This window comes from Grammomys surdaster, unplaced genomic scaffold, assembly GCF_004785775.1.
Source record: "Grammomys surdaster isolate TR1022 unplaced genomic scaffold, NIH_TR_1.0 275, whole genome shotgun sequence".
Taxonomy (NCBI): domain Eukaryota; kingdom Metazoa; phylum Chordata; class Mammalia; order Rodentia; family Muridae; genus Grammomys; species Grammomys surdaster.
Window position 1 is genome coordinate 1,426,110 of NW_021604716.1, and position 24,017 is coordinate 1,450,126.

The following is a 24,017-nucleotide window of genomic DNA, read 5'->3' on the forward strand; positions in this document are numbered from 1 at the left end:
TAATGCAAAACATCAGCAAACAAATCCATTTCAGTCTCCAAGGGTTAAAACCACTAGTGACACTTTGATGCCTCTGGTGCCTTTCAGATACTGACAGGGGAACTGCAGTACAGCCCATGCTCACAGCTGTAGACATTCTCTGTGGAAACAGTAGTAGGCATTTCTGTACTGAGCCCAGTGTGAAAATGTAAGGAATCAAATTACTATACAGAGTCTTTTGCTGTCCTTGTACTGTCCTGAGTGTGCTTCCAGAGTGATGGGTCTTAACCTGGGGTCACATGACCCTTTCACAGGGGTCGCCTAAGACCCTCAGAAAGCACAGATTTTTGTATTAGGACTCAAAACAGTAGCAAAATTACAGTTATGAAGTAGTAACAAAGGTAACTTTGTGGTTGGGGTGACCACAATATACAGAGCTGCATTAAAGGGTCATAGCATTAAGAAGGTTGAGAACCATTGTTCTGGAGCCTTCTGCCAAGTCACTACCCAGTAACATCAAGACTTCTGTCACTTTCATAAAGTACAATGTTGTGCTAGAAAACATCAACCAAAAATCCACCCATAGTAATATCTTTCTTCTATATAAAAAAGAACAACCCACCTTTGTGACAACCTAGGATAAGGGACAGTGGCGCCTCTCTGCATGGGGCAGCAAGTTATCTCTGGACCTGGTCCCTGACACTTCTGTCATGATTTTCAGTTTTATAGAGGTTTGCTTCTCCCTCTAGTGCCATTCAGTGTGCTAGAAATTTTGCAGTGAGAAAACTGAGGTTTATACTCACACTACTGGAATGTGGTGAAGCCTCATACAGAAAGGATTCTTCATTGTGTGTAGTTCTTCAGTGCCCACTGCTCTTTAGGTCTGTCTCATTACCTTTTGAAATTTATTTTGGAATACTTAAAATTATGATCTGATACCTTGTTTTATCTCATATTTCATCACTGTTTAAGAGTCAGGCTTAGGGCTGGAGAGATGGTTCAGCAGTTAAGAGCACTAACTGCTCTTCCAGAGGTCCTGAGTTCAATTCCCAGCAACCACATGGTGGCTCACAACCATCTGTGATAAGATCCGATGCCCTCTTCTGTTGTGTCTGAAGGCAGCTACAGTGTACTCATATATACATAGAATAAATAAATCTTTGGGGAAAAAAAAGAGTCAGGCTTAAGTTGGGAGCTAGCAAAGGGGAACATATGTGTTTTTCTTAAGGATAAAGTCAGATGCAATTCTAATGTTTGTGCGTATGATGCAAATTGTGACAGGTGCATGTGAGTCATTGAGATTTGGTAGAAGCGCCTCTTGCTTTACATCCTCCCCTGCAGTGGTGGACTGAGATTACCTGTCAGTGCATACACAGATGTAGCATGCAAATCTGTGCGATGGGAGAAGGCAAATGGTGAATAATCTAGAAGCCCACATCTTGAGATAATGAGGGCTCCTACTGTGGTTTTTAACACAAAACATCCCTCAGAAAGCTGTAAAGAGTATTGCAATAAAAGTTGGAAAAGATATGTCATAAAATGAATTGGGTTGGCTCACAGCTCAGGGACACAGTTTGCCTAGCACGTGTGATTCTCTGGGTTCAATCCTCTGTCCTGGGGGGTGAGGAGAGGAGTAAATTGTTTGATCCTCCTTGACCTGTGACTAAGAATATGGCATTCTCACCTGTGGGAAAGTTCCCTGTGTGTAACATGTTCCTCAGGAGAATGAGCATGAACATAGCTCACCTGCAAGCATGTTTCATCTCACCTGTGGGAAAGTTCCCTGTGTGTAACATCATGTTCCTCAGGAGAATGAGCATGGATATAGCTCACCTGCAAGCGTGTTTCATACTGTAGACTCGTTTCTCTTAAGTGGTGGCTCAGTGGCTAAGGTGAAGTTGTGAGCTCTTCATGGGGACAGGAAGCCTGGGTGACTTCTCCTGGAGTCCTAGCTCCCAGCACTCATGAGGCACTGCGTCTACACTAATGCTGGTTAGGTGAGGGGAAGGAGCTGGGAAGCTGAGTAGAGGCTAGAATTCCTCAAACTAGAGCGTACTGTGTGGCTTTGTGTCTTATATTCTTGTAGTCACACATCAGAATTGCAAAATACAACTTGCAATGTTGTTCACTGAGGAAGCAAGATACAACAGTATATCTGTGGAGTGATCATGGCTTGCAGTTCTGATAAAAACTATGCAGAAAAGTGCAACAAGGAAATCCACTAAACGTCGCTGCTTGACTATAACTGCTGTGGAGAAGGCTTTTTTTTTTGTGAACTTTTGGATTATGATAGATTGAATTGATTTAAGACCATAATTATTTAATAACACAGTATAATACAATTGTATTTTAGAATAGTGTGATGGGGGCATAAACAGTAAGCAATGCTTTCTTGTTTTTAATTTTTTTTTCCTAAAATTGAACTTTCTTGATTACTGTATTAGAGTAGTATTACTTAAGCCAGTTTGTATAGTGAAGTAAGTGTATCTACATACAAAAGTCCATTTTGCTATTTCAGATATATCAGTTTTTATGTTTTCCCTTTAGACTTGGATCTGCACAGCATATTAGTGCATCTATAATCCACACATTTCCTCAGTGGTCCTTTGTGCCGGGACCCATGTTAGGCTTAGATTCCTGGCGTGGCTGTGGGCCTCTGGCATTTGATTTGCTGCATCCTCAGTTACAGATACATAGGTGCTGGCGGTTGTCACTGCGGACTGTAGAAAACGAGTGGTGAATGTGTGCATTGCTTTTCTTGAAGGGACATGTGCCCAGGCAGAGTTGTTAGTCCTTGGCTTTGAATCCACTCGGAGGGAGCATACATAGGCATGGATGTTGGTGCTGAAAGCCTTTGCTTTTGCTCTGAAATTGTTAAACTCTAATTTTTATTTGTAAAAAAAAAAGCTTAATGTGGCTTGTAAATTTGAATCAAAATTTATTTGATGCCTTTACCTAAGGAAACACATAGGTGCATAGTACAAATACAGTGCTCACTCTGAAACAGGTCTCTTCAAACATAATCTTTCAGGCTGGAGACAGAGTTTAGTTGTAGAATGGTTTCTAGCCTGGCCAAGGCTCTCAGCGCCTGCCTTCCTTCATCTTCCCCTCTCCCTCCTTCCCTCCTTCCCTCCTTCCCTCCTTCCTTCCTTTCCTCCTTCCCTCCCTTCCTCCCTCCCTCCCTCCCAGCTCAGCTGTACATTGCTTTTTAGCATATCCAAGGTTTTGTGTGCCCCTCACCCTACAGATGATGGCTTTAAATATTTCTAATCCCATTCAAACATGCACACACAACACCAAGTGCACACCTCAGGTTTTTATTTTCAAACCTCCTGTTAGCAGGAGTCTAGCACAGATGTTAACTGTTAGGCAGAATGAATGCCTAGCCATAGTGCAAATCAAACAATTTGAGTTTATTCCAGACTGTACCTTTCACTGTAGATGTTTTGCCAGATAATCTAATTGAAGGGATGAATCTAGGGAAAAGGACAGAAAAGCTCTTCTAATTTAGGATCTTTATGTGATCTCTAAAAACCATTACCGTGTGTGTGTGTGTGTGTGTGTGTGTGTGTGTATGCACGTGTATGTGCATGCTCTTCTGCCCACATGTGCACGTGGGAATGGACATGACACGTGGCAAGATCTGAGATGGAGACTCTCTAGCCTAGTTCCTGGAGTGGTGGCTTCACTCCCCACTTGTTAGGAACTTCTGTTGTGCACTGCCAGCGTTTGCTGGTCCTGTTGTCTCTACCTCTTAGTGCTCCTTAGGAACACTGGGCTTACCAACACAGCTGGCACATCTAGCTTTTCCAGTAGGTTCCAGGCTAGAAGTCATCAGGCTTGCCAGCAAGTGCTTTTACTTATTTTTTTAGCCATCTTCCTGGGTTACCCTGGTGATCTTTATGTTACTTTTTAGGGTGCCTGCCTTGGGTGATAAGAACAGTGGAATTGTAGAGTTGGGGGTGACATATTTTCTCATCTGATCATGCCAGTAAGTTCATTTTGTAGCCATGATAGTGTATGGAGCTCTATAAACCAGCACCCCAATGAAACTTATCAGAATTATTTTTTAAAATAAACACATTTTTATCCCCAAGAGTACATAACGAAGAAAATATTTACTGAAAAAATTCTGGAATTCAATTAAGAAAAGTGAAATTGGTGGAATGTGTACAGAGCTCCCCAATAAACAGGCACAGTAAAGAACATTCAGCAGCGAGTTGACGGGCTGTCTTCTTAGGAGTATTTACATTTCTCAGTTTACTTACTCTTCTCTGGCTGTCTTCAGTTTCTCCTTATCTTTAGCTTTTAATAGTTGGTTCTCTCCTTCTACCACGGGCTCTTGAGATCTGATCAAACTGACAGACTTATTTTCTAAGTGCTTTACCAGCTGGAACATCATGTGGTCCCCTTTAGTGATTTTTAAAAGCATATGTGTAAAACAGAATGTCTGTAATGGTGAGCAAATAGTAAGTATAAATACAATGTTTTTGCCAGACCCACACAAAGGCGAAGGGAACAAAGCTGTATTGTACTGAAGTGACTCCAGATGGTAACTGGAATCCATAAGAACAAATCAAAAGACCCAAAAGTGATAATAAATAAGGCCAATAAAAGTATCATATGCTTATTCTTCTTTATATGGCTTCTTTAAAGATGATGAAAGTAGTAACTATAATTATTGTTGGATTTGTATCATTTGCAGATTATATGCATATATATGTTTACATATACATATATATATATCAGAATTACATAAGAGATGGCTACTTTATAGGAATATTTCTATGCCTTCCAGAAAATTAGTATTAATCTGGAGCAGATCCAATAAGATGCATATAGTAAGCCTTAAACCAGTGGTTTTCAGCCTTCCAGTGCTGCAACCCTTTAACATGGTTTCTCATGTTGTGCTGACCCCAACCATAAAACTATTTTTAATTGCTACTTCTTAACTGTAATTTTCCTACTGTTATGAACCATAATGTAAATATCTGTGTTTTCCGATGGTCTTAAGTAACCCCTGTGAGATGTGTCATTTGACCCCAGAGGGGTATAGATCCACAGGTTGAGAACCACTGCCTTAAAGTAACAACTTAAGTACATAACTCAGATGTTGATGACTGTAAGACTTCACTGAGAGTAATTAAAGGAGATTTAAATAAATGAAAAGAATCCCATGTTTATGGAATGGAAGACTTCCTACTGCTGGAGTATTAGTATTTGTCCCGCTGAGCTACTAATTTAGTATAATCAGAATTCGAGATAGCTTCTTGTTAGAAATTGACAGGCCAGTTCTGAAATGAAAATAGGCACAGAGTAGCTTAAAGGATCATGGAGGAGAAAAGTGAAAATGGAGCTGGTATGGTGGGTGTCCTGTAATCCTGGTATATGGGAGGTAGAGGCAGGAGGATAAGGGGCTCAAGGCCAGCCTTGGCTACTTCAAAAGTTTGGGTCCATCCTGAACTACATGTCTCAAAGAGGAGTGGGAGGCAGACTCAGCAGTTTCAAGATGGACAGAGTGTTGGTGTTCAAGACTAGGAGCTAGCACATAAGTGACTTTGACCATTAACAAATGAAGTGCTGCCTGGGAAATCATGTAGAGACGATGTGGTTGATCCTTACCTTACTTCACACTCCATTCAAAAAGGCAAATGGATCAAAAATCTGAATCTATTGAGGTAAAGACTTAAAACTTACTGGGGAAAACAGAAGTCACCATTCTCTCAGATGATATCAAAAACATAAACAAAAGAAGAAACAGACAAACTAGACATTGTTGGAGTTAAAAACATTTGTGCTTTAAAAGATACTACCAGGAAGAAAATAATAATAATCTGCAGAGTTAGAGAAAATATTTGAAAATCATATATGGTAAAAATTTTACTTATATTAAACTCCATAAAATTTTTGAAGCTTTATTTAAGTTTCTTTTATGTGTATGAGTGCTTTGCCTGCTTGTATATATGTGTGCCACATGCATACTTGGTGCCTCTCGTGGTCAGAAGAGGGATCAGAGCCTCGGAAACTAGTGTAATAGATAGTTGGAAACGTGTAGGTGGTAGGAACTGAACCCAGATGCTCTGAAAGAGCAACAAATGCTCTTAACTACTGAGCCATCTCTTCAGCCCTAGGAACTCTTATTCAGAAGACAACTGAATTTAAAATTAACAGCAAACTGAATATCTAAGTTTCCAAAATAAAATTTGACATTAGTTATCAGACAAAGGTAAATCAAAAGTGCCATATAAAGATCAGCTCGCCTCTACTAGGCTAGAGCAGGAGACAGACTGCCACAGATAAGTGCCATATAAAGATCAGCTCGCCTCTACTACAGCAGGAGACAGACTGCCACAAATACTGACAGGAGTGTGGAAACACCGGAGCATTCATTCCCACACTACTTGTAGGAAGTGGTACAGCCAGTCTGGAAAATAATCTGGCAGTCACTCACACTGTCTGACATACCAGTTGTATCCCCAGGTACTGAGAGTGTGTTACAAAAAGAAATGTGGATATAGTCCGTGCAAAACTGTGTGTGGTGTGTGTGAGAGAGAGAGGTTTGCTACATAATAACAAAAAAGTGGAAACAATCAGGTGTCCATCAGCATGTAAATGATGAATAAAATATATTATACTCCTGCAATAGACTATTATTATTCAGTTAAAGAAATAAAGTAACCGATGCATGCTAATGGCGAATGGACTTTGAAAGTATGCTTAGTGAAGGAAACACAGGCACAAACGGCCAGACAGATGTTGTGTGATTTCTGTTAGTGTGAAACATCTTGGATAACAGATCCTTGGTGACAGAAAATAGATTAGTGGTTGCCAGAGAACTGGGACTAGGGAAAAAGAGGAGTCAGACTTTACTGCTAATGGGTATTGTGTTTCTGATGGAGTGATGAAAATATTCTAAAATTAGATAGAGATGGTGACTGCACAAGTGTGAATGTGTATTCCAAAACCAAATAGATGATGTACTTTAATGGAACCAACTTTGTGTGGACTGTATCTGAGAACATTTGGTATAAAAAGAAGTGGTAGTAGATACAGTATATTATATGCCTGTTAGTCTTAAAGTCCTGTACGTCTGTGTGCACATTTAACCTTCACAACAAAGCTTTAAGGTGCATACTATGGCTTTTTGGTTTTACAGGAGAGAAAACAAAGGCACACAGAGAAAATACTGTCTAAGCTACTGAATTAGTAGGCCATGATTCAAATCTAAGCAGTGTGATTCTGTAGCCCATGTGTTCCATCATATCAGCTAGAAAGATCCATTGTGTGGCTTACAAATCTTATTTTCTGACTTAGGCATCCAGAATTTGAGATTTGATGCAGAGTATAGTCAGAACTTAGACACTGAGCTGATGACCAGCATAGAGAAGCATCAGACAGCATGCTCTCTACAGGGGCTGAATGGAGACAAGAGGACTTGAAATGAGGAACTTGTGTGGAAGATCTGGGGCCAGAGCAAGGCTTCAGTTCCTCTTGCCTTCAGTGATCATACTCAGAGACCTTACATGATATCATAGCGAGGGCCTGTGCGTCCTCCCATGCAGTGACTCTCTGAGGTACCCTGCACCCGCCATCACTGACGGACTGGCTCTACTTTACCATGCTCCTCTCTGCTCCCCTCATGGTGCTCTCCACTCTTCTGTCGCCTCCTTCCAGCCACTCAGATACTTTCCTCCTCTCTAGGAACGCACCTCCCAAGAAGCTTCCTCTTAGAACTACTTGCATTTTTCATTCAGCCTTTTAATACATAGCTTAAGTTGCTGTGTATTATTAGCACTTTGCTCATTTTACATATGTTAAATCTCTAATATTATATATTATTTGAGTCATGTTCTTTTACTGCTCACAAACCCAAAATAGATGTTTCCCCCCCCCACCCACTTAATATTTCCCTTAAAACTTTTTTTCTAATTTGGGAAATTGTGACATGCAAGAAATGAAGGAATTTCTTCTCTAACTACCAATATTACATACATAAATTTTCTTCAAAGTTTCACACATACGCTGTGGAGAAAAGGATTTTTTGGAAAGTAAAGACACTTAAATAGTAAGAGAAAAGTACTGGACTGGTTTTATGTTTGAAGAGATGTTTTTACTTACGTATGCTTTTCTGCCCCGCCCCCCCCATCAAGATAAGACAGGCAGCTGATGGGTTTGTAAGTGTTCATTTACACCTAAGCTGTCTTTCCCATCTGTTAGTGAATGTTTGATGCCACAGCATGTCATTCTCAGGATTGCTCGTTAGCAAAGAAGTCTGAGCCAAACCAGTTTCATGACTGTTACTTAGAACTCTCAGTCTTTCTAACAGATACAGAACCTAGCCATAGAACTGTCCTTCTGACAAATGAACACATCCAAGAAGGGAAGTTGGAGGGAGAAGTCAAGAGTGAAATAAAGCTTCATTCACAGAGCCAAGATTTAGTAAATAAAGATGAGAATTACTTTGTCTTTCATAATATGAAGTAGGAAAAAGCCCTCAAATGTATCGATATAAACGGGTAGAAGTAAACATGAATTACGGTGTGTATTCATTTAGAAAATTTGTTTAGCTTAGTTTTTTTTTTTAATAAAAAATCGTCACGTTTGACCCCCAGAATCCTTTTCTATAACCTTTATTAAAAGTATGCTTCGTGGGCTGGAGAGATGGCTCAGCAGTTAAGAGCACTGACTGCTCTTCAGAGGTCCTGAGTTCAATTCCCAGCACCCACATGGTGGCTCACAACCATCTGTATCGGGATCCAGTGCCCTCTTCTGGTGTGTCTGAGGACAGCTACAGTATACTCATGTACATTTTAAAAAAGAAAAGTATGGTTCACTTTTCTAACAGTAATTTATTAACTGTTTAGTATTTTTAAAATGTTGAATAGTTCTCTTACAGAACTGACAATGAATTACTAACTTATTTCCCTCTACTGCTGTAGTAACTTCCCTTGGTCCTCTCCCTCCCTCCCTCCCTTTCTCTTTCCCTCTTTCCTCCTCCTTCCGTTCTTCTCATCATTTCTGCTCTTCCTCTTCTTTCTTGCTTTTGCTCACTTGCTGTACACAGAGGGCAAAAGTTGAGAACTATCCGATTCAGGTGGCTGACCTTGAGTTCCAGTTAAGAACTAAAATGAGAACCCTGTGGAATATATACCCCCTGCTGTCTGGTGGAGTATATACCCCCTGACATCTAGTGGAATATATACCCCCTGGCGTCTAGTGGAATATATACCCCCTGGCGTCTGGTGGAATATATACCCCCCCTGGCGTCTGGTGGAGTATATATCCTCCCTGGCGTCTGGTAGAGTATGTACCCCCTGGCGTCTGGTGGAGTATATACCCTTGGCGTCTGGTGGAGTATATACCCCTGGCATCTGGTGGAGAGTGGTGCATAACCTTGAGAGCCAGAAAGGCGCCATCCAAGGGAGTCTGCTTGACTATGAAAATTTCTTTGACGTCTCCTTTAACAATTTAAAATCCATATGACTTTTGTATTGGAATCTGTAACACATTTTTAATGTGTACATCCAGTATTTTAGTATTGCCATGGTCTGAGAAGATGCACTAGGACTTTTGTCAGGGGGCCATGTCCCCAAATAAGTCTATTGGGGACAAATATGGTCTATTTTAAGACTGAATCCTATCCTGTCACTATAGGGTCCTGGTTGATTCTAGTGAGTATAGAAGATGCAGGACTGAAGTCAGGATAGGGGAAATAGCAAGGGGGAGTTTGTGTTCACTGAAGTGCCAGACTGTAAGTATAGCTTATTTCATTACCAGTACAAAAGAAGAGCAAAAAGTTAAATGAGATGAGAAGTGTAGAACTGTGTTTAAGGATGCAGGTCTGTTTAAGGAGGGGGATAAATTATAACCCCATTCAGTGGACTAATTTAATACAGAGTAATTTTTAATGTTAGGAGTATTCATTTTTACCTTATTTCTTGTGTTGTGTATGACAAATATCACACACATGTCCTCTCCTTTAATTTTCCCAGTAACTCACAAAATAGGCATTCTTTACAAATGAGGAAGCTAAACAGGCTTGTGATTTGTCCCAAGTCAAAAAGCTGAGGGAAGTGGCAGCTGGGAGTGAAACCTACAACTTTTGCCACCTGTTAAGTACTGGGAACATAACATTTTGCAGCACACACACACTCAGTGTATCTGACGTACCCAGGGAAGAGCAGACATGCATTACAGGGCCTGCCTCCCTCTACAAATACAGTTCAGAGTCAAACATGTTCAGATCTGTAGCCGAGATATCAAGAACTCTGGACTTAGAGCAATGAGAGCTTACTTCCTGCTTTGGGATAGGGAGAAAGATGGTGCTATTTTTAAGATAGGAATAATTTAACAAGGTGAGCAGTTGAGAAGACACACTAAATATGGGAAATAAATTGAGAAGGTCACTGGAGAGGTCCATACATGTATAAACAAGGTACTGTGCCTGCTGCAAGGATACTGTGACACTGGTAGTTGACTATAGTTTATAAAGGTCAGTTACAGGGACTCTGACCTCTCACTAGCTGTTGAGTTTGCATGTGCTTAGTTGACGTGGCCACTGTGAGACTATGACAGAGAAGTTTTGTCATCAGCAGTGTTGTCCACTTGGTGCCAACGTGAGGAAAATGTCCCTCACCTCGGGGTGAATACTGCTGGCCAAATTAGCCAGCCGTACACAGGGCCGGGTTCTTTGGCTTTTTTCTCCTTCCTTTTCAAACCATCCATCCAGGTGTCCGTCAGTACAGCTGTCTCCACCCTTCCCCAATTTCCCCTCCTGTCTTTAGTCAAACCTCTGTATCTCAGTGTGGCTCCTGCACAGCTGTGTAACTGCTTGCTGCACTTCTGGGCCTGCCTCATCTTTTGCTTATCATTTTCCACATTAGGTTAGTGCTTGTCCCAAAATTCAAGTCTAATCATTCTCCTGCTTAGCACCCTACTGTAAGTTCCTCGTTTCCCTCTGGAGTAAGTCCAACTCTCTATCCCTGTTATCACACAGACACAACCTAGTCTGTCTGTCTCTTTACAAAAAGAAAGGAAGACAGCGTCTCTCCACCACACGGTCTCTCTGGTCACTACCACAGTTCTCTTCTCCTGTGTGTTGAGCAGCATCTGCTGTCCACTTTGTCCGCTGCGTTTATCCAGGTCCTCATGGTCTAGTGTTGCCAAGTCTCTAGGCTAGTTGATCTTCTGTCTGCGTGTGAAACGGCTGAGCATTCCACCTTTAAAATGCTTTCGTCTGTCTCCCAAAACACCCACAGTTCTAAGTTTCCTCTTAAAGACCAGTCATGGTGATAGCATTTTCCAGGGCTCTTGTACCTTTTCTTTCTGTTTTCCTCTATACAGGCTAATCTAGTCATAACTGAACTGTTCCTTCCTCATACAGAAGCAGAGCTTCAGTGACTGCTTTATGCTCTCCCACATACATTCAGCTTCCGATCTGACATTCTTAAAAGCATCTCAGAGGTACCGTGTCCTTACAGAGTTCTCTAAGCCTGTCTAAGCCAGGAATTTTCTCACAGACAGCAAAGTTCTGTCTGTTTCTTTTCTCTGCTGCTATCGCTACAACTGAAGCTGTGCTTGCTCTCTTCCAGTCTCTTCCATACACAGCCAGGTTGGCTTTTGTCTGTTTTTACATTTCAGTTGGGTTTATCTTCTCTTCATAAACTCTTTTGGGACTCCACATGGCCTGGTTCCTGCTTACCTCAGGTCTCACCCAGAAGCCTGCTGCTAGTCTGACCATGGGCTTTCCACACCTCAGACATACCTGGCTCTGTCATGCTGCTTTCCTCTACTCTATGTGTTTAACAGTTTCTCACATTCAGAATTTCCGTAAGCATCACCCAAACTAACGTTTCTCCAGTTACTTAACAAAGTGTCCTGGCTACTTCCATCATAATGTCTCATATTAATTATGGTTTTATTATTTTCTGCTTTTTCCATTACCCTGTGATCTGCTCAGCATCAGACTTTTGCCTTTGTTCATCCCTGTCCCCCTCCCCCTCCAATGCCTTGGAAATGCCACATACTGAAAATTTGTGCTAGGTGGCTCATCAGGGTTTCTCAGTGAGGGAGTTGATGTTGTTCCTTGAAAGACATTTGACAATGCCTGTGGGCATTTTTTATTGTGATGACATGGTGGAAGTGCTGGTGTGCTATTGACATGCTGTAGAGACTAAAAATGCCAATAAATGTCCTAAAACACAAAACAGCTAATCCAAATTGTCAGTGATATAAGAAATGTCTGGCTTAGATCTATGAGAGCACTTAACACATTAGTGTGGCTTGTATTTCCTTGTAACACTCCCCATGGCTCTAAATTCCTTACCTTTACCATTGTCTCTCCACACCACCTAGGATTTATAAGATAGACACCTAGAGAATTCTTGGTTATGGCTAAAGATAGGAACAAGTGTGTGTACAAACTAGCCTGTCTTTTGGTATTAGATAGGAAGTGTTGCTGCTTAGACTTTGCAGCAGACCATAAGATCCATTGCATATAAAGCGGTAGCATGGAAGATTATGAAAGAACATGCATTAGACTCATATTTCAAATGTATATTCTGTTCAAGTTATAACTAAATTGTGACAAAAAATCACATTTAAAATGACAACCAAGATAGAAGTGGTGCAAGGGATTAAGGTGTTACCTTTTACCTTTCAAATAACTGTTCTGAGGTGACCATCCAGGCATGTGAATTGTTCTGCTCCATGAATTGTTTGGAGTGGAGTTGTGGGGAGAGTGCATTTCTTTCCAGGTTGTCAAGTCAGACTTCATGCCTAAGCAAAGTCTTGAGTCTTACAAATGGCCTAGACTGGGCAGCCATGTCTAGGTTGTACTGTAGGCAGGGATAGGAAAGGGGAGAAGGTAAAGCTCTGTCTTAGATCATAACAACACTGCATTGGCAGGAGCTCAGAGGCCTTGTCTTTTAACTAGCCAGTGTGGTGCAACCAAGCAGCCATGGCTAAAACCTGGTATCTGCCAGTCATTACGTGAGAAATGACATGCTCGTGAGAATCTAGGATTGACTTAGGGAAACAGAAACTCTTGTGTTTGTTTCTGGGTGGTCTGTGGTGAGCTTTTAGCTTTATGGTGTAAACTCTGTAGGTGTCTTGGACTCTTGCACTTTCTTCGTTGGTTTCAGTTTTCCAGTCCTTTTGACATGCTTGTAGCCTTGGCTATTCTAATTCACCTCCATGTTGTCTTCTCTCTGTGTCTGAAGAAGAAAGGGACTGTGTAGGTATTTGTTGTTGTTGATGTTGCTTTTTGTTTAGAAAATAGGTATCTGTGTACTAATACCATATTCACATATTACATTTTATATTTAATTCTATAGTATTATTCTTTATTGTTATGTGTATGGGTGTTTTGTTAATATGTTTGCCTGCACCATATGCATGCAATATGCAACGCCCATGTAGACCAGAAGAGGGTATTGTATTCCTTGAAGCTGGAGTTATAGATGTTTTGAGCTTCCATGTGGTTGCTGGGAATCGGAATAGGCTAGCATCTGGAAAAGTAGCCAGTGCTCTTAATGGCTGAACTGTCTTTCCAGTTCTGTATTCTAGGTTTCTTATGTAGGAAGATAGATCATGTCTTTCTTGAAAAAAGTTGTGTGGTAGTACAGATTGCTTGACTTTCCCTAGATTATACCACAGGAGATGATATATGTATTTGTTTTAAATTTGGCAGATCTGAAATGGAGGAATTTCCCTGCCTTATATAATTTTAATAACTGCCATACATATGTACCTCTAGTCTTAGACGACACCCATTTAAAATACTGCCTTACCAGTGATGTTAAAACAGTAAAAGAAAGCCTTGCTCTCTGATGTGGCGGGATAGAGTTGACATGGTTATGGAATTTGTTTTTAGCTTGTCAAGTAAAGCTCTTTTATACCTTTAGTTAGAGAACATATTTACATTTAAAATTAACATTTTCATTAGGTGTGTTAACATTTCCATATGACTAGACTGTATCAGGAAGTTACATATGACCTTTGGGGGTCTTGGAAAAATGATGTTTGACCCAGGTCCTTTCTTTGTGAGGAGTTAAACCCTAATGACAGGCTAATAGATGGAAATGCTGGAGTATAGAAATGCCTCCTCAGTCGAGTGATAGCACTTGCTTGGCTTGTATGTGAATGAGAGATGCAGACCTGCAGTTTACAAAGAAAGCCAATGTTGAATTCTGAGCCAATGTTACTTACTAAATTTGGCAATAATAGAAATACTTTTGAAAGACAAGATAAGGGCTATAGAGAGGATTCAGCTGTTGGAGTGCTTGCTGCTCTTCCAGAAGGCCCAGGTCTGGTCTCAGCACCCACATTGGGTAGCTCATAACTGCCTGTAGCTCCAGCTCCGTGGGAGCCAACATCCTCCTTCCCCCATGGGGCCCCTTCTCCCCTGCCCCCCCCCCCAAGCTATGGACCAGTTCCCCAGCTTTAGCCTTACCTCTCCGGAGGGAATGGCTGGGATTTGCCCTGATAAGATTAAAGCTATCTAAGATAATTTATTCTAGTGATTTATGATAAAATACATGATTTTAAGAAAAAAACAAAATACAAAACCCAGTACCCAGAAGGCAATGACAGCATCTCCAGCTTGTCCTATGTCGCTGATCCACTGCCTGGTACAAGTTCCTCACCCTCTCTGGACCTTAATTTCCATTTCTGTAGAACAAGTGAGAGATGTGAACAAAACAGAACCCATCTTCCAGTTCTGATATTTTTATGATTTATATAAAAATAAAGCCAGATCTTATAGCCATATCTTTAACCTGCATTGGTAGAAAATACTCTGTTTGAAATCATTTGAGCCAAATAGTGATTTTGGCATACTTGTTCTTGTTTTTCAGAAACTCTGTGAAGGAATCTTTAAGGTCCTTGTAAAGGATGTCCCAACAACTTGTCAAGTGTCCTGCCTGGAAGTACTCCGCATTCTCTCCAGAGACAAGAAGATTTTAGTTCCTGTAACAACTAAGGAAAATATGCAGATACTGCTGAGACTAGCCAAGCTCCACGAGTCAGATGAGTCTTTGGAGAAGGTGTCAGAGTTCCCAGTTATTGTGGAGTCATTGAAATGTCTGTGTAACATCGTCTTCAACAGTCAAATGGCACAGCAGCTTAGCCTGGAACTGAATCTCGCTGCAAAGCTCTGTAACCTCCTGAGAAAGTGCAAGGACCGAAAATTTATCAACGACATAAAGTGCTTTGACTTGCGCTTGCTCTTTGTCTTGTCACTTTTGCACACTGACATCAGGTCACAATTGCGCTATGAGCTCCAGGGACTACCGCTGCTAACCCAGATCTTGGAAAGTGCCTTTAGCATCAAGTGGACCGATGAGTATGAGTCGGCCATAGACCATAATGGACCTCCTCTCTCACCTCAGGAGACAGACTGTGCCATTGAGGCCCTCAAAGCTCTGTTCAATGTGACAGTAGACAGTTGGAAAGTGCATAAAGAGGTAAGGTTGGGAAAAGCACTCACGGCTATCTGGAATTAAGTGTCATAGCAGAACACGAAAGAGGAATGCTAAGTTTGGAAACGGCAACGGTTCTAAGTCCCCTCGTTAGTCTGTTCTCTAAACTGCAAGGTATTTCTTAACTTGCGTTCTTTCAAGGACTGGAGAGACAGCTTAGTAGTTCTGAGCACTGGTTGTTTTTCTGGAGGCCCTGGATTCTGTTCCAGTATCCACATGGTGATTCACAACCATTTGTAACTCTAGTTTCAAGAGATCCAGTGTTGTTCTTATGGTCTTCATAAGTAACAGATGTGCCTATGGTGCAGATATCTATGCAGGCAAAACACCTATATGCATAAAATTAGGTAAAATAAATAAGAATAGGGTAAAGGACTACCATTCTATAAGATGACAGAGTCTTGTGACTGGCATAACCACTTGTCCTTTTTGAGTGCCCTTTAAGAACAAGGTTCAAGTGACAGATTGGAGAGAAACAGAAGACTGATGATAGGTTCTTGTGTTGACTGCTGTCTGACAGGTTAGAGTAAGCCCATTTGGTTGAAATTGACCAATGAAAGCTGTTGTCTGTTAAGCAGAGTGAAAACCATTGAATTCACCTGGCATTACCGTCTCTAAGGGTCTTCTCCGTAGTGTATGGAGCCCTAAGAGGCCAAAACCATACACAGCCAGATTCTCATGTTTGCATACATAGGCTAATTACATCAGAAAGTGGGAAATACTGTTTAAATCCGCTAGATTTATTTCTTGATTAAAATCTTTCTCTGTGGCTTGGACCTTCCAACAACCCCAAGTGAGGCAGATTTGGTAGTTTATGTTTCAGTTCCTGCGAGGACAGCATGCTAAACATGAAATGTAGTGTCAGGAAGGTCAGAGTTGTAAGTGGGGTACATCAAGTCTTCCCTCCATCAAGGATCCTAGCATGTCACACTTTCTTTTTCAGTGGCCCTAAAACCCAGTGCATTTCAGCTCCCGCCTTTGAGCTTAACCTCCTGCCCTGTCCATTTGAAGGAATTCTCACCGTGTTTTTGCCAGCAGTCTGCTGGAGAAGATTATCTCAGCACAGCTATAGTGGGAGCATACAGGCATCTGAGTTGTAAAGTGCAAATAGGTCTGTATTTTGAAAGCAAATATTTGAAGATCAGAGCTAGCAGCTGTTTCAGATGACTGCAGTGTAGTCAGCTTTTACTGAGACTTGGCAGGAAAAGATGTGCAAAGCCCACATGCTCCATTTATGCTTTGAAACCAAATATTTGGAAGTATTTAAAATGTTATGTCTCTGCTTATTTGATACCTTCTGTGGTTATTTTTCTTACACTGCTTGTTTTGGTGTTTTTAAGATCTCCATTTAGTTGTAAAAGCACCTCTGAGACTGTTGGTCTGCCATTGTTAGACTACACTGTTTGGATGCCTGACAAGATGGCTTCTACCTCAGTGGCTGCTTAGCAGTGTATGTGTGGGAGGCATGTGGTAAGGATCAGCTCATTGCGACAAGCTTTCTGTAGTGTGCTTTAGCTGAGTAACAGTGGGGTTGGGGAGCTCTAGAAAATGTTGAAATAACAAAGCCTCACTTAATCTTCCAGAATGCTCCTCTCCAAGACATAGGCTCCCCATAATGGACCAGTGGTCCTTAAATAGGTTTATCTGTAAGCCATGGGGCAGTTAATGTTGCCTTTATGAAGTATGTGTCTTGAGTGTGACACTGGGCCAATACTGAAGCTTTCAGAAATATAAACAGTACTGAAAATAGGATCTTTGACAAGCTATTTATAAAAGAATGTCTTTATGTGGCTCTGTATTCAACAGTCACTCAACAGATGTTTATAAACAATAGCTAGACATTGTCCCAGGCATTGCAGAGCACACTGGCAAATACTAATTATTGTCTTTGCCTTCATGAAACTTTGGTTTCGTAGGTAGAAACAGATAGTACGCCAGCAAATCGATGTTAATTGAGTTGAGTTCAGTGCAAGGAGAGGAAGGTGCCAGTGATGGAGACACTTCTGGAGTTCTCTCCTGGGTCTGAAGGATGCAGGGACTGAGGCTTCCTAGAACTAAACATCAGTTACAAGACACAGGAACCAAAGCACAGAGTGCTTTTTTTATGGGGCAGTCACAACTCAGCCTGCAGAGATTTCTGATCCAGTACAGAGAAATGGGGGTTGGGGAGGTGTCCACTCTCCCTGGAATTCAGCGTCTTCTGTTTTTGTCAGAGTAAGGACATTTACTTCAACTGAGTAAGCCAGCATAATGGTTAATGCTTTAAATACCAACCAAAATAAAGAAGTATGAAAAAGTTACTGAGAATCTACTTTTAAAATAAATAGTGTTATTTTTCCACTTAGGAAAACAATACACACTCATAGGCAGTCTAAGAAAAAGGCACATAAGGGAAAAGAAACGCAAGCTTCCTGTAAGCTCAGCACTCTGAAGACTGCACTGCTTACACTCCAGTCTTCATCGCATACTGTGAACAGAGAGACACCTTTACAAACGGCAGTCTCTGTATACTCTTCCTCTCTTCCCACGCTCTTCTTGAAGAACAGTGGTCTTCAGGGCTGAGGGTGTGACTGAAGAATAGCTCCTTAGCATGTGTGAGCTCCAGATTTGAGTCCCCCATTTGCCAAGATAAATCACTTTTAAGAATAAAGGTTTCAAAATGTGTTCCTTCTGGCAGGAAGGTCCCTAGGAGTGGCCTCTGGGAGTCAGCCTCCTAGGTTCCTCATCTCTACACTGAGAAGAGAAATTTTAAAAAGAAAAAAAGGAACCTTTGACAATTTTGCTGTTGCTATTGTCTCTTTAAACTTGCAACTAAGATTTTGTTTGGATTATAAAAAGGTTCTGCATCCAAGACAAACTTGATACTACTCTCTATTAGAGATGATGAATCTCATGAAAGAACACTTGTAAGTTTAAAAGTAGTTGTGAGTATAAACAATACCAGTGAGAATAAATATGAAAATAGAATTCCTCATATTTATCAGCCTTTTAACAAACGCTACTTGCACATTTAGGCATGGATGTAATAAACTTTCTTGTGAAGTCTACATTCCTGAAATAGATGGGCCAGGGGATTTCAAAAGTTTAAGGTTTTCTAAGCTCTGTGTTGCCTGAGTGTGTGCATCTTGCTCTCTCAAACCTGAGGCATCTGACTTAAGATGCGTCCCCCTGTGGTATGGCCTAGCAGCTAGTTTGGCTTTAGCTATTTTAGCAGGTATGTTTATGACTCCCTTCATTTGCATTTCACCAAAAGCAGAAGATTAATGACTGGGTGTTCCCTGAGGTTTAACAAATTAGTTCTAGTTGTTCACGCTTCAGTGTTAAGTTCCTGATGCCTGCAAATGCATCATAACAGATTAATTTGAAGATTCCTTTCCTTAAAGCTGTCTCATTTCCACATGTTAATCTAGCTTTCCTCTCTCTCCCTCTCTGTACTGTTTCTTTCTGACTCCCTTTCTTTAGACAGTATATTTGAAAAGGTGAAATAGTTTCTCTAGCAGGGTATAAGGATAGTTCCAGAAGTTTTAAAATAATCTTGTCTTTCTATTTTAGTTTCCCCAATATCTCTGTTGTTGGAGCAGTTCATGTTTTCCAGAGTCTCTTGACTTAGTTCACATTCCCTTCTCCGTGTGCCTGAGTACTGCTGCAGGAAAAAACTGCTGGTCCTGACAGGGCCAACAGACATTAGAGACAGACAGGTGGTGCAAACAGAGCAGCGCGTATCCAGTGTTCAGAAGGTGCTGTGCACGTAACAGAAAGCACCAACAACAGTCACCAAGAACAAGAATGCCACAAAGGGACACAAGGGATCTTCTAGAGACTTTGAAGGAAATGTGGAAGGATAGCATAGTTGAAAACAGAAAGCTCCAGCTATGTGGTGCTTAGTCATTAAATCATGTCAGCAAACACTTCCCTGTGCCTAGTTTGCACTGGGTTCTAAGTGAGATACTAGTGCAAGGTGAAGCAACCTGGTCTCAAGGCGCAAACAAGCTAGTAGGGAAATGCTACAGGCAGGAAAGTACATGCACAGTTGCGTCCTACTCCATGTCTGCTGCTAGATAACAGCAGACAGAAGTTGGTAATTTTATAAATAATAGAGCTTTACTTTGTTTCTAGAGGCTGGGGAGTCCCAAATGAAGAAGTCACATCTGGAGAGGTCCCCCATTCTGTATCATGTTATGCTAGAGATGTCACATCAGGGAGAAGCCTTTGTAAAAGAGCACGTGGACGGCAGGGCGGTTCATGCCTTTAATCCCAACACTGGGCAGGCAAAAGCAGGTTGGGTCTCTTGAGCTTGAGGCCAAACTGGTCTACAAAGTGAGTTCCAGGATAGCCAGCACTGCACAGAGAAACTCTATCAGAAAAAAACAAAAACAAAACCCCCAAAAGCAGCATATCAACATGTGAGGGGCTTAGAGTTCCTCTCATGACAGCACCCACCTGTTTCTTAGTTCAGAGCCCTCATGACCTTAAACACTTCCTAAGGACCCTACCACCACTGCCACTACCATAGAAATTAGATTTAAATACGAGTTTGAGAAGGACTTTTCAAACCATAAGAACACTGTTTGTCATAGAGTTTACTAGTTTTTCTATAGTTTATATACTTGACAATAAGGAACCACATTAACAGTGCATAGCAGAACCAACTGCCATATATTCCAGGTCTTTGGCCTTTCTCTCAGGCATGGGTTAGCTAGGTCAACCTTGGGATGAAAGTATGCCGGAACAATACTTTTGCAAGTAAAGTGGAATCTTATACAATTATCGTGAGAAAGGAAAGCAGTAGTAAATATAGAATCAAACTATGAAGTGAGGCCTGTGTAAGAGATCTCAGAGTTTCCTCCATTTCTATCTCACTTTGACCCTGGCACCACTCCAGCCCACCTGTCTCACTCTTTGTGTCTTTGTCCCCGGGAACTATCCTTCTCCTCTTCCTTGGGGGTGTAGTGTCATTTCAGGAGCAAGGTGAAAATACTGATGTCCTAAAGACAGCACTTCTGAGTCCTGAAACCAGGAAACAAGACTTGTGTGCTGTATTTACCTAATGGTTTACGAAGAGACGTTGCATTTACTCTTGGTGTTAGTGAGGTATAAACTTTAGCTCCACTGCACATAGGAGGGCCCTGAGGGTCGGAAAGCTGACATTACTTCGGGGGACTCACACGGGGATAACCAACAGTAGGAAATAGTGTCCATTCTAGCACGTTTCCTAAAGTTTTTTTTTAAGTTTATACATATATGTATGTGCCTGTGTGAATTTATACACAATGTGTGCCTGCAGGCATTCATAGAGGACAGAGGTTATCTGATCTGGAACTAGAGTTCTGGGTGTTTGTAAATGACCTGATATGATTGCTGGTAACTGAACCTGAGTCCTCTGCCAGAAGAGTACGTCGTTTGGACCACTGAGCCATCTCTCTTAAGCCTCTAAGCTTATTTTATTTTATTTCATGTCATTCTATTTTATGTTTTTGAGACAGGATGTTACTGTGTAGCCCTAGCTGGCCTGCAACCTACTATGTAGAGCAACCTGCCCTCCAACATAGAAACCCCCCTGCTGCTGCCTCCCAAGTGCTGGGATTAAAGGCATGTGCTACAACACCCAGCTGTGTGCGCGTGTGCGTGTGCGTGTGTGCGTGTGTGTGTGTGTTAAGGTTGCTCCATACGTTTTACCATGTGCATGTGGACAGTTTTGTAGACTTGAGTCTCCATCTCCATTAGTTGAGGGAACCTAGGTCATCGGGCTTACAGGACAGCATTTCACCTGCTGAGCCATCTCTCGGCCCCACTGTCTTTGTTGAATAAAAACTGTTTACTGATAGCATGCCTCTAATAAGTATTTGTTGAGATAGAGACTAAAAGAGAGATTAAAGTATACAGATAAACTACCCGCTCACAGTCGACTGCTTATGATACCTGCCAGTGCAATACTGAAGAGGATTTCTTACAAAAATTCTACTAGTTCAAGCAGATGCGAAATGGATTGAAATCCTTACTTTATATCACACACAAAAAATTAACCTGATAGGAAAGAGACCTAAATATACAAAATTAAACATTAAAGTTTATAGAAGACTTCATAACTTTATCTCAAACAACTCAAACATTTCTGAATTAAGCAAAGACTTCTAAAGAAGATAAAATAAGGACCAAACCTTAAAGAAAATTTAGCAATTGGTCTTCATTAAAATAAGTTCAAAAGATAACAAGGTGCCAAGAATAGGGACTCACTCCTAGAATCCCAGCACTCAGGAAGCAGAATTTAGCTCAGTGAGGCACACGGTGAACAAGCAGGAATGGGTGGCATTTTGGCCCATGTAGCACGTTAAAAATGCCCAACAGGAAAGAGGGCACAGGGCTTGGAAAGGAACTGTCTAAAGGACTGTGCAAATGGCCAGGGAGCATAAGCAAAGCCGTTCCACTCTGTCATCTTAACATGATAACGAAAACCAAGAAGCAACCACATGTGTGAAGTGATCACAGAGCGGTGGAGGAACTTAAAGGTGGGGTTCCCCTTTGTGAGGTGTTTTCTAGCTGTGTACTTGAAAATACCCTTTGGCAGTGCTCTCTAAACATGAGAATCCCAAGTGTGGCGTGTCTGAGTCTCTATGGTACAGCATTCCCTGTCCTGGGTATGAACACAGTATGTTACATATAAGATGTGACAAGTATGTTTATGGCAGCAATCTTCAGGATGCCCCAACAGGAGACCCTCAGAGTGGATAAGTGCATTGTGATATAATTATTCAGTGTACTCATATGATAATAGTGCTTCTTTGAAAAAATGCAGCTGCATATGATATGTGTGCAGGTGTGTGGGCTTGCATGTGTACATGTGTGTGGAGGCCAGAGCTTGATGTTAGCTGCCTTCCTCAGTCATGCCCTACTTTATTTGTTTGAGGCAGGGTCTCTCCCTGAACCCAAGCCGTCTGCCCAGCCCTGTAATGCTCCTGGCCTGTATCCAGTGTTTTCTAATCTGTGGTGAAGGCCCCATGCTTTCTCATGGCATTGCATATCAGTGACAGATGAGCTGTCAAGCACCAAAAAGAACCCCTGCAACTACATACAACACAAATCAGTCTCATGACTAGAGAGAAACTGGGAGTCTGTTTCGTGGTTCCTGTCATACAAAGTTTAGTGGCACCAGAACTCACTAATGTGCTATTGTATGTTAGGGCTTTGGAGCATGTCATCTGGGGAGCAGGAGAGTTCTGGGGTTCGCAGTCCTGGCATTGCAGGGTTTTCGTGTTGCTTACAATAGCTGCTCATTTTTGTGAAAAGTTAATCAGCCATGCAGTTACAGTTCTGGCAGTGTTTTCTCTGTACGTTACACTTGACACTTGGATTAGAGTTTATTGTTCCCCTGTTTAATACATGCCTTCTGTCTTCATGACAATAACTAATGGAGGAAATAAAGTTTAATTAAATATGAAATTACAAATTATGATTTCACAAAAGAATCTTTAACAAGACACTGTGATATAGATGAGGTAGAAAACAAAGGAGCTCTCTGGAGGTAGAAAAGAGGCAGACAGCCCAGGTTCAGAAGTTGCTCTGAACAGAGATTTAGGTAATGGGCAAAGGGAACATTGTAGGCAGAAAGTACAATTAGGGAGTAAGTGGTGTTCAAAGACAGGAGATGGGTGGAAAGTGGTGTCTGCTGTGTCAGACTGGGGAAAGACCAGCATGGATGTTTCCTAAGAGGCTTGTCATGATCATCACGAGCCAAGCTAGTTGCCTCTGGAATAAAGGACTGTCTGATTTAGAGGGAAGCACAACTGGGCGTGGTTGTTAGTGCACACCGTAATCTCCAGCAGTGAGCAGGAGCTATGCAGCGGTGTAGGGCAGCCTGGTTTAAATAGTGAGACCCTGTCCCACGCTGGAGATGGAGCTCAGTGACTCCGGCAGCCAGGGAGCTGCAATAGCTCCCTTCTCAGAAGGTTCCTCACAGAACCTCACGTTTGTGAAGTGTGTGGGAAGGAGCTGAAGATTAGAAGCAGTGATGAGGTCATAGCCTAGACTCTTGCTGGACTCTAAGTGTGAAACTGTCCATTATATGACTGAGGCCTTCATCTTTCTTAAATCTGTATGTGATGTGTTGTTGAAAATATTTTCAGCCTTGTTACGTGTAGTGAAAGTCTATCCTGTTGTTTGTTAGAGTCTATGAGAGGCATCTTAGAAAGACTGTGCATTGTGTATGTGTGTATGTATGATAAATGCACACATATTTCACTTTAGATGAACTTAATTATATGCTAAGAACTTTAAAAAATTATTGCCCTTGAAGTAAGAGATTTCCTGTATTGTATCTAGGCTATCATAATTACCTCTTCATTGTTGTGTCCTGTGTCCTCTTCTATGTTAAAATATTTATATCTATATATATTTATATATAGATATGGAGGGAGAGAGAGAGAGAGAGAGAGAGAGAGAGAGAGAGAGAGAGAGAGAAAGAGAGAGAGACAGAGAGAGAGAGAGAGAGAGACTGACTCTGATTGATTGAAGGCCTTGTTGCAGATGGCCGTATACATTGTGATTGTGCTAGGAGATGGCTCG

General features: G+C 41.5%; 1 protein-coding gene across 4 annotated transcripts in view; it reads left to right on the forward strand.

The window, feature by feature from the left end:
* Positions 1 to 24,017, forward strand: part of Ric8b (RIC8 guanine nucleotide exchange factor B) — a 94,464-nt gene that overhangs the window by 10,852 nt on the left and 59,595 nt on the right. For all 4 annotated transcript variants that reach the window (XR_003712575.1, XR_003712576.1, XM_028776946.1 and 1 more), the window contains exon 3: positions 14,835 to 15,443. Coding sequence is in view for 2 of the 4 variants with exons in the window: in XM_028776946.1 (XP_028632779.1) it covers positions 14,835 to 15,443 (609 nt within the window). In the remaining 2 variants the exon portion in view is untranslated. The remainder of the gene's footprint in view (positions 1 to 14,834; positions 15,444 to 24,017) is intronic.